General features: G+C 36.2%; 1 protein-coding gene across 1 annotated transcript in view; it reads right to left on the minus strand.

Annotated features, from left to right (window-relative positions):
• Positions 1 to 12,204, minus strand: part of LOC149571902 (uncharacterized) — a 212,587-nt gene that overhangs the window by 29,250 nt on the left and 171,133 nt on the right. Inside the window, exons 10-13 of the mRNA XM_089813309.1 lie at positions 4,352 to 4,471; positions 4,069 to 4,173; positions 3,719 to 3,859; positions 2,989 to 3,239 (exon numbers count right to left, since the gene is read on the minus strand). Of these exons, the coding sequence (XP_089669435.1) occupies positions 2,989 to 3,239; positions 3,719 to 3,859; positions 4,069 to 4,173; positions 4,352 to 4,471 (617 nt within the window). The remainder of the gene's footprint in view (positions 1 to 2,988; positions 3,240 to 3,718; positions 3,860 to 4,068; positions 4,174 to 4,351; positions 4,472 to 12,204) is intronic.

The following is a 12,204-nucleotide window of genomic DNA, read 5'->3' on the forward strand; positions in this document are numbered from 1 at the left end:
TTTTGGGAGACCAATAGTCATATATCATATGTGATATCAAACATTTTTTGAGTACTTGGTGAATATCATGTATTTTGGGAGACCAATACTCATGATATCAGATGTGATATAAAACCTTATTGAGTAGTTAGTGAATATCATATGTTGATATTCTGGGAGACCAATACTCTTGATATCAAATGTGCTAACAAAATGATAAATATCTTTTAATCAAAGATCTCCTTAATCTTGTTAACTTAATATTACTTTGAGGTAATATGTGTGTTTATCCTCCCTAGCTAAGAGGGAGTGTTGATGTTTGGTAGCTTCTATCGGATAAACCTATATATAATTATATATGAGATATTATATATATATATATATATATATATATATATATATATATATATATATATATATATATATTAGAGAAATTAATATAATATATATATTATATAAATCATTAAATGTTTATTATATTAATTATCTAATTAATGAATTGACATGTCCCATGAATGGGACATGTCTCTTCATGGCTTATTCTCAATTTAAAAGAAGAGGTTGTTGACATTTGGAAAACACATACCAAATACAATGGCAGTGCTTAGTACATTTGAAGCGATCCTCAGAAAACAACAATATGGACTAGAGTTGCCTTGCCATCTAAATTCGGGAAGCCCTTAGGCCTTGGTACTACTCACTCCAGCATCGCCACCCCATGAGGCCTCTGCCTTGTCATCTAATTACTTCTTTCTTCATAGGGATTCACCCAACGCATAACACCAAGCCGTTGTTTGGTATTACCCCTTATACCGAATCTGTGAGGCCCAAGATTGTCCTATCTACTGCAACTGTCCTCTCTCAGGATCACTCAAAGGCGGCCTAGTGTTTGACGGGGCTTATTGATTACCCTTCAATTCAACGGTTCTTCATGGTTGTTCGAAATCTTTAGTGGTTATGGGTTTGGGGCAGTTCCCTCTTTCCTCTAGTTCTCTCCCTTCTTTTGGTTTGTGTTGTTTCTTATCGATATTGTTTGATGTCCTTGTTGCGGGCTAGCACCCTTCTTGTTGTACTTGGTAGTCCCTTTGACGCTTTGTGGTCCTTGGTTGGACATTAATAAGTTTATCTTATCTAACTTTGTATGCAACTCATATTTGATTCATTGTAATTCTGCCTTTCATGCAACTCTATCATGCTGTATTTGCAATTTTTGGTCTAAAGTTGGGCTGAAAGGTATGAGGATGTTTTAGGCATTAGCTGTCTTCTTTTGTAGTGGGTAGAAAACATAGTATACTGCAGCTCTATTGAATCCCCTTGTGCCCTAGCTTGAAGAAGAAAAGAACATGTTGTTAGTAAAGTTCGTCCAATGCAAACTTCATAAAAGCATCCAATACTAATTGAACTCCCATGCCATTGATAAATAGAGTTTGGCAAGGAATAGAAATCACAATTAAAATAATCTCAAATATAATCTTCCCACTTTAAAAACAATATCCCTTGGCAAGGAAACCATCATATAAATACTTTGCATATCTCGAACACTTACTGTGAGTTTACCAATTTAAAGAAACAATGCAAACACAATGTGACACACTTTGATGGTATTTCCAACTTTGGCCAGGGTAGATTGTTGCACTAGAAAAGCCAGAAAACTACTAGGGTTTTCCTCCTATGGTTATAGTTCTGAAAATCTCTCATGATCAAAATGAGTTATAAATCAACCATGATTCAAATGAAGCCCAAGATCCTCTTTTATTTCCACTCGACACACCCTTTGATATTCCCTATCCTGTTTTTTTTATCTTCAATCCTTTATAAATTAAGTTTGGATGTGAGAGAAATAATAAAGTGACATTTAAGTTCCACTTAAAAAACCATTATGTCACCATAAGAAAGTGCAATAAATATTCCTGCAAAAAAGTGTAGTTTGGTATACACACCAAAAGCCAAGATCCTCCAAAAATACAAGGCAACTTCCTACAGCCTTAGAAGAGGCCATGCAAACATAATTTTGAAAGGATAACAACTAGGATCAACAAGATATAATTTCAAAAACTAGCTAATTTGCACAGAAGTTACAACTTAGGTAGATGGATGGCACCTATACAAAGCTTAATGACTTGATAGTTCTCATTTGATTAGCCACTTGTATAAGTAATTTGGATTGGTTAGTATCACTCATTCAACTAATTTGGTTATTAGATTTTACTCTTCAATGCATATGAATTCAGAATAGTGATTGTGGAAAATTCATTTGCAACAAAATATTCCTGATTTTTTAGCACTGTTAACTAATTATTTTAATCACTGAATGCATGTTTCCCTATTAGTAGGGGTTGACTGTTTTCATGAATTACAAAGATGAATCTCACCAAATAAGACTAGTAAATAATCAATTTGTAATGGTTAAAGCGTTGATGTGTGGATTTTCCATAAACGAGCAGGTTGTGTTGTTAAGTGAGGAACCTGCCTTCGAGGTTATTTAATTGTATATGAAAACTAGTCTATGAGAAGGTATTAAAAGTCCATGCAGTGAAAACCATAGAATCAAACTGAACCAACACAATATCCGGTCAATTTGGCAACTACGACTTGTTTGCCAGTGTTTATACTGACAGATATATCAATGGAAAGAGTAATTATACCAATGGAAGGAATAGGTATAGAGATTATTTTCTGTAACAACAACCAACCTAGAAGACCAGATTTCTTCTCTTGAGACTTGCTTTTTGAGATGTAAGACATTCTTCAGAAACTCATATACGATGAGATATATGGTGAGGTCAAGATACTGCACTTAATAACATTTCTTTACAAATGAATTTAGTAAAGTGCTTAAGGTGCTTTACAAATAGTAAGTGTTCTCTAAGTCGATTAGTAATAATAACTCATTCCAGATGGAATAAATTCATCAGATTATCTTGCTGCTTCAAATACATTAGATGAAAATGTGTAAGGCTCAGGCACATCTTCAAACTGCTATGTATTAGGAAAAAATAGATAACTTGCCTTCCAAGATGATACAATGCATCCAAAGCTGCCCATATCTCTGCTGCTTTTTTTCTAGGAGCTGGGCGTCCATAGTACTTTCTGCTTTCAAGTGTGACAATGCATTGAAAAAGCATGCTATTACCAGGCCCTCGTATTTTTGATACGGTATAAACTGGTCCAGGAATTTCTGCAATCTGAGTATAATGCTGTAGCTCACTCTTCAAGAGACCTGGTTTTGCAAGGCCCAATAATTCACAGCTTGCATAGACCTAGATTGGTCTTCAAAAGATTAGAGGAAAATGCAGATACCTGAATCTGTTTTGTATTTTTAACAATTATTTGAGCTATACATTTTAAGCGAATCTTCTAAGATTTGCAATCTAGGAAACCTCATGTTCCTAAACAATTTTGGAAAACTAGCCAGTCTTAGGAATATTTCAAGACATTCTCATAAGTTACCTAGCGCATTTTTGCTTCCAACAAACCTTACTGTCCAAAGAACTAAAGGAAAATTTCAGTCTTATGTATGAAAGACATTCAGATATAACATGTGATAAAAGCAAAGAGCACTACTACCCACAAAGTTAAAAACCCTTTTTGAAATCTTCCTTATTATTTTCAATATTCATAGTTAATACATAACGCTAATGTCTCCAATACTAAAAAATTAATATCATAAATATGCAAAAAGGGATTAAATCATTACAGTTATATGAGATGAAGGAATTCTGTGCTATAATAGTCTTACTAGATCCTCCTCAAGTGCACGTTCTGTATCGGAGTTGCAGCATATGGGTATATGCAGGTCCGATATAGATGCAACCATAGTGTCAATATTACAATCAATCTGTGGCACAAACTCACACTGCTTCATTGAAATTTTTGAAACCTGTTGAGTCCAACAAACAACTCAGTGCAACAAAATCCCAAGCCTATACTGTATATACCAGCTCCACTAGAAATTGCATCAGTAGTTAACAAAGAAATAACTCATTCAGTGCTCCCAAAGGCTATCATATCTATAAGGTACGTGGAATTAGTCAGACTGTTAGAAATGGAATAAGTTTATCCAGAAGATCGTTATTAGTAATTACAAACCTGGTCATCTACAACTTCTCCAGCTATGAATGTGCCAGCTAAATCAGTTTTCTGATGCCGGGCTGCAGAAATCTTCTTGTGTTTCATATAAGTTCTGCAGCATGTCTGAAAATGCAAAAACAGCTTTATATTTCAAACAAGTAAACACATATGTTAACATCTAAGATTGGCACAGTAGCCATCAATTACTGTTTGCTTTGCCTTTTACCATTTGGGTCGACAGTAGATGTCTCAGAGATGAACAAACTACTGGGAGAGATTACTTTTCATGTAAGAAACTTACAACATGGGATTTCCAATGCGATTTGAGCTGGGTTCCTACACTTCCACGTGATGAAGGCTCATCGCACAAGGTTTTGAATATAGAAATTAGGACAGCTGCATCAAGAGCTGCATAGTGCAGCTGTTCAAAATTATATTTAGAATATGCAATCAGTTTCCATGATAATTTACAACTGAGACAGTTGACAAATGAAAAATCATGTTTTCAATTCATGGGCACATTAGTAAATAAAAAAATCTTCTATGTAATATGAATGCACAGTTAGGTTGACAAGAAGGAAGCATATAATATTACTGTTTGAATATGTCTATGACTCTATATTACATCATACATAATATTAAAGGATACAAAAGCAAAACAATACAATATTAAAGATTAATAATGTCATGATAGCATTGTTTAATTTATATTATCAGATTTTCAGTTGCTTGGCTGCCTCTATAAAAAAGTACAGAATAACACATAGACTTGTTACTCTTAGTATGGGCACATTAGAGAATAATCAAGCGTTCCACTCATGGCACATTAGTAAATCAAAAAAAGCTTACCGCAAGGAAGCATAACACAATAACACAACAGCATAACACAAATCAGTTGCTTGGCTGCCCCTATAAAAAACTACAGAATAACACAACTACTTGTTAGTTTTAGTATGAAAAACTGTTGTCAAATAACTCAGAAATTACATGGAGATGAGATTTTTCCAAGGTTGCATGGGTACTCGTACCCACCGAGTACCCACGTACCCAAGTACCGGGTACACGTATACCACGTACCAGGTACTTGGTGGAGAGCATCATAGCTAAGGACCTTGATTAAGATTCTGATTTTTTTTTTGGTTTTTTATTTTTGTATTAGCTTGTTGTTTATCAAACTTAATTCAATACCAAATCAGTTTGAAACTTTGATACTCATTACCAATAAACTTTATCACTGTTCAAGTCATAAGTTTATCATTTGCAATATGTCATCGTTATATGATTTAGGATCCTCTTGTTCATGTTTAAAGTCTGCCTTCTTTGTTATGCATCTAAGCATTTATCATGTATTATTATTTCAAACATATAGCAAATCTGAAACTGAAAACAATACATTACATTTGAAAACTTTATCACTGTTCTTGTTTTGAAAAACCATTGTCATGACTCATAATTTCAGATTTTTTATAAATATAAAGGTATAATTTTTAAATAAGTTTGACATACCCAAGTACCTCCGTCCCCTATTATGAAAAATACTTTAAACATTAAACATTCAGCAATAGCATATATATATATTTCAAATTTCTTGTTTTGAATGCTCAATGTCATGACTCATGACATATATTTTGATTTTTATATTTTCTATAAAATATTAATTATATAGAAAAAATAGGCATACACACGTACCCCCGTCCCCTATTTTGAAAAATATGCGTACCCGTACCCATTCCCGTTCCCGTACCCACGTAACCGTGCAACCTTGGATTTTTCTTTTTGAAATCAATAAGATAATTGCCAAAAACTTGTCAAACAATCACATCATGGGCCATTTCATTTCTCAGCATGAGTGTCTCGTGGGTTTTCAAGACCTGTCAGCATGACCCTCAAGGTCATGGGTCATGACCCACATGGCTTGCAGAGCTAGCAGGTCATGCCATGACCCACCGAGTCCATGGGCTATGACCAATGCCGTTGCAGTCCATTATAAACTTCAAAAAAGCATACGAAATATGAACTGTTTGCTATTTTTTTAAAACGTGTTTTCTATTTTTCCCCTAAAAGGCATTCTATTTGCTTGTTATGAGGAGAGAGGAAGAAAAAAAAGAGGCCATAGGTTTGCAACAAGCAGGGAATAAGAGCATCAAGGAGTCGACAAATCAAATTGGGGAGGCTATAGGTTTGTCTAGAGAGCATCAAGGAGTCCATAGAAGCTGTTCCAAGACTTCTAAACTCATTTGAAAGAGGTGGGTTCTAAACTTTGTAGATTTTGTTTGTTTTTTTGGAATGTTATGAATCTTCCTTCTTTTGTTAAATTTTTAACTTTCCACATCTTTAATGTTTTCTAATAAAATAGAAGTTGCATACATCAATGAGAGAAGTAGAACAATAGCAAACCCTAGAGTCTTTTAAGTAAAAAATATAAAGATGTATTTACATTTTCTAATTATAAAATGTAGCATTTGCTGATTTTTCTAAAATACAATGCTCAAATGGTAATTTGTAATTTTGTTCATAAAATTGTCTTATTGCAACAGCCTTTTGTTGGTTTCTATGCTCGTTTACCAGGGCCAATGATTTTCCCTCCCAACCATAAACAATCTACAACTATCTCCCCCAAGCACTGCAACTTCTGAATGAAGTAGATCATATATTCTTCATTGTGTGTTCAAGAGAGTAAGACTAATCTTCCTCTATACCAATCAGATGGTGTCCCTTCACAAAGGCGCACCACTCTTTCAAATTGGGTCCCCAATAATTAAATATTAATCAAGTAATAAGGCTGGCTCCCAACAATATAATAAATATAACATAATTATATAATTATACTATCTCACAATGGCATAATAATTATATTATCCATATAATTATTATATTACAATAATCAACATACTTATTGAATCACAATAATTATATTATTACACCCTTTATGATAACTACGTCGGCCAGAAGGATTACGGCCATAGCTACAATAACATTAACACCTTCAAGTTTTGAAAACATTAATCTTATAAATATTCTGAATACTTTCCTAGCAGACAAAAAAATCGAACAGATCTATGTTTTAAAAAAAAATTATAGCATACTTGACAACGATGCTGACCCATGTTTATTGGCAACTACCAAGGCAATTCACTTCTGTTATGTCCAGTCAAAAACACATGCTAAAGAAATGCAAACTAAGAAGTGGTGAAAAGAAGAGTTAAATGCTATTGTCTCCCATTCACCTACAACCGCAGCTGCATTCACATGTGCAAGCTTTCTTGAAGGGATTCTTCCATGCCCCCTTTCGACTTAGTGCCAGTCCTTCTACCATTACTCTTAGTGGCATTGTTGCCCCTAGAGTCTAGATATTAAAGTTGGATAGTTATTTTGTGCCACGCACTACTCTTGGTGCACAACCCTCGCTTTGAGATCATGGGTTGGAACAAAGAGGTCCATGATGCTGCCCAAAAATAAACTTGCAAGTCTTAGTACTTTTGCAATATCCCATTTGTTACAGCAAGGTAATTCTTTTTTATTTTACTGCAAGTGAAAAATTTAATTTTGAAATTTATACTTTGAAGTTGAACTCTACTTCGTCTAATGATTAATCGTGATGTATTTGTGACAAGTCTCGTTATTGGCAAGCCATGATAGATGTTTTAACAAATTGTGGGGCAGACTTTAATACCCCTTCTGATGTTGACTTAAGTGGCCCCCTCTTGTTAGAAATAATTAATTTTATGAAAGTTGAACTAGAGGCCCCCAGATGGTCTTGGAGCCAAAAGGATTGCACCATCATGATAGACGGTTAGATAGATAAGAGGAATAAAACACAGTAATGTCCCCACTTCTTAGGATGACTTTACCTATAGAAATTATTAGCAACCAAGGTCACCAGGAGACGGGGAGACTTAGAGGTCTCTGGTACTGGTACTAGTACTTGCACTGGTATGGTAATTTTTATCAAGTGTATGACTTAGCAAGTATATGATGTCGTATGTATGCCTAAACGATGCAATTAATATCCCTATTATATTGAAACATAGATATGGTGGTGTATTTTCCTATGTTGCTTTACTATTAGCAGAGTGGTGTATGGACCTATTTATTGTTGCATATGCGCGCGTGCACATTTTTTTTTTAAAAGATATGTTTTGGTACGGAGGAACCCACAACGAATTTGAACCCAACACAACAAATATTTGGACAAATTTCGAACCCGAATCTCGAACGTACATCCGTACCAAATTTCGAACCAGCAACTTAGTATTTAAATTATATGAACCAAATTAATAACAATACTATTACTATGAACTTGTACAATAACTAAATATTCCTTACACACTCCTAAGTATAACACATAAACATTACTTTCATATGACGAAATATTTCCATACTATCCACCTACCTTTACCTATCTCGATGTGGGCCCTGCCGAATCTTGAATGACGAACTTATTTATTCACCCCTCCTTATACCTTGTGGCTCCAACAAAATGAGATGCACTAGGTTATTTTTTCCATGCTAGCCAATCACAGGTCCTTGCAATTTGGTTTGTACTTTACCCAATGTCTTGGGTCTACAGTAGTCAAATGTTTGTTTCCTCCTCAACGTCGTGTGTGGCAATATTAACTTTGGCCTACCTGCCTAATCACCTTCGACCCTCCCTAAATATTGTGTGGCTTCCTGAAACAAGCCAATGGCATGGCGGGGCATATAGAAGGTATGGTGTTGTAATCTCATGAATTCCTACATCCTATCAACCAACACAAATGCTCAATTGTAGACCATGCCATGCATGATACAATTTGTCAAAATTATCTACAACAACACGATGTCTAAAGTGTGACTTGCTCTCGTAAACCTACACTTCAACACATCCAATAAACAAACGCCATGGCCCCTTTGTAATGAAATCCTGTCAAATTCCTCTGCTCCTTGTATCTTTTACTGTGGAATTGAGCTCTGAAGAGGTGAATTCACAAGCAATCATCTTGGTCCAAAACTCTTTCCGCTCCTGTGTTAGCTTTCGGTTCTTCATTTCTTCTTTGCATCCAGTCCTTCCTGAAATACCAAACACCCTTGTGAAGTCTGCAACTTTGAAGGAAACAATAATAAGATGTTTTCGGTATTCGAATGTACTTTTTGTACTCTACGCATCAAATGCATGAATATTACCAAAAGTCCGAATAGGGAAAAAGGGCATCTGAATATCCCAATGCACTCCGAGGCATTGCAATAATTGCTTTGACTGATCTATTTCAGGTGTTTCTTGCCACCACCTCTAGCACTCAAGCCCATTGAGTCCTTCAAACTATACTGTGAGATGTGTAACTTTTTCTTTTTGAGAAGGTTGTTGAATTTTAGGCTAGGATTTTTCCTGCTACTGGAAGTTGTTGCATCTAGTTGACTTGTAATATGGACTCCGAAAGGCAAATTTTATGCCTTCTTGTCCATGCTTGAATTTGTTGCTTCTAACTAAGCTTTCCAGTGCCTCTTGCATGTTGAATGCATGATGTAACGATTTCTTGTATTGTCTTTTATGTGAAAAAATGGTTAGGGCTGTATTGTTCATTCCAAATCTCCTTACCATACAAATGGTGCATTTTCCCTTCGGTAGTTGCTTGTGAATGGAGTACCTCTTCTATTTGTTCCTCAGGTGGATGCAATATTCTCCACAACCTACAAATTTGTATCCCTTATCAATCACACAGAGGTTGCCCATAGATGATCACTCAGAGGTCCTTTATCAATGGCCTTCGTTGGTTCTGTGTTTGCGTATGGATGATGACTTTGTTTGTTCCTCCTTTCTTACTAATATATTTCTTAATACTTGTGCTTTAGGTCGCCAAGGATCGTATATCCCCAAGGGCCTTGATTATTCCTCTACTCCATGGAACCGTGCTCTTTATTTCTTCACAAGTGCTTCCAATTCTGTTTGCGGCTTCTTGATCTCATCCTCCGCAGCCTTACTTCCTTTTACGGAGTTTATTTTTCACTGTCCACATTCTATAGGCGAGCTTCTTTCCACAACCTTCTTTTACCTCTACGGGTCTTCTTTCCTTCCGCTACATTCTTTAAGCTACCTGCAGACTCCTCGTAGTTGCATGAAACTTCCCATCTAATGGACAAAGGCATGATTAGTCTCCACCCCGATCACTACAACTACTATGCACAAATCCCTTACTCATGGCGAGTGTCAAGCCTTGAACCTTTGTCTGCAACTTCTCGGCATGTATTATTCGCTTGTAACTCCTATTATGCTATCGACCTTGGGATCAAACTCGGCATTAACTTTTGGAGATACTAGGATATGAGCATTTCAGCAATCACCAGAATAGAGAATGAGAGCATTCGAAATACATAGTTTATTTGCAATTGTGGTGTAGATTGATTCAAATGAAAAACAATCACTCAGCCATTATCCCTAATCAATAACCATTACTTATCAACTTCTTATATTGATTTGCTTCTGCAAGAGTCGCACTAACTCTTCCACACCCAAATCTCTACCCATTTCTATCTGGCTCCACCTATTGACTTTCACCTATAAGTATTCATTATACACATCCTTATCATGTTTGTAAGGCTTCGTTTTTTCTCTGTTCCTACCTTTTCGGCGAGAAGTTAATATTTTTTTCGAAAGGAGGCAATGTTCTCTACAGGTCTCCTTGTGTGCTTGCCAAACAGTCTTAGTGTTTCTCCAAGGAGTTAATGTTATTTTAATTTTTTCAAAATTTCTCCTTTTTCTATTTTTTCTATTTTTTTCTTCCTTTTAACTATCTTTTATTTTTATTTTTATTTTCATGTCCTACCTAAGTCTAAATTATGTGGGCTTGGTGGGTCGTCATGCCTCAAATGGCAGACCTTTAGCTTTGAACCGTTCACAGCATCGAGAGGACTTTTTGATCATCGAGTGTCCACAGCTTGATTGATCCATTATCGTCGACTTTGCGTACCTTGTACAGTCCAAACCACTTCACCTTCAACTTGCCCGATTTAATCTCAGTGCGCTCATTATACTTCACCAGGAGTTCACCTAGCGTGAACTTAATTAGCTTCGAGTGTTTATCATACCACACCTTATGCCTAAGCTAAGATACTTTAGTGGCCCACTGCACCATTAATCTTCATTCGTTGAGCTTGTTTAAATTGTACAACTTTTCTCTAAGACTCTCCATGTCCCCCAAGCTATTCTCGATTACTATCCTCATTCATGACACCATGAACTCAACTGACACCACAACCTCCTGATGGTACATCGATTGGAACAGAGTTCATCCAATCGTAACCTTATAAGTGGTGCGGTAAGCTCACAACACATATGGTACCTTTTCCTCCCAGTCCTCTCCTTTGACTTTGTAGGACTTGAAGATCATTGATACCAATATCTTATTCGTTGATTCAACTTGCCCATTTGGTAGTACGGGCTCGAAAAGGAATGATAAATTTTGAAATCTATTGTGAGCAATCGGATGACATGATTTACAAAGTTTCCTCCCCGGTCACTCGTTAACTGAATCAAAATGACATAACTAGCAATGATTTGTTTATATATAAACCTTGCGGTACTTATTGCTGATTTGTCTGGTAGGGCATGTGCCTCTACTCATTTCGTGAGATATTTTGCCACTATGACAATGTATTGATACCTTCGAGCTTTGCTTGCCTTCAAAGGTTTGACAAAGTCTAGCCCCCATAGTTCTAAAAATTCTTGCGTATGTGACAGGTTAAGCGACATAAAGTCTCTCTTCAGTGGTTTTCCCGCCCTCTGGCAAGTATCACAGCCCACAACCCATTCCCTAGCATAAGCCACCACAGCCCTACCAAAAGTATCTTCCACATTGTGTCAAGCCCCATGTGTCCGCCTATGGGACCTTCCTATGCTTCTCTCAATACGCTCAACACTTCCTCTTCCACTATACATTGGCGAAGGACTTGGTCGGGTCCCATCTTATAAAACTACTCGTTAATCAACTGATATGTTTGGCTTCTTAGCATGAGCTTCGTTCTTTCGCTCGGTTGAATTTCCCTCACAAATAGCCTTCTTGAAAGTTATTCTCCAATGCTTGTATACCAGGATGGGAGTACGACAATCTGAAACAACTGTACATCCGAAAAGTCATCATTTACTCATTCGAGTGGTTCTCGCTTGATCCTTGACATGTG

The sequence above is a fragment of the Cupressus sempervirens genome, chromosome 2, assembly GCF_028749045.1.
Source record: "Cupressus sempervirens isolate cs-2001-9-10 chromosome 2, ASM2874904v1, whole genome shotgun sequence".
In the NCBI taxonomy this organism is placed as follows: Eukaryota; Viridiplantae; Streptophyta; class Pinopsida; order Cupressales; family Cupressaceae; genus Cupressus; species Cupressus sempervirens.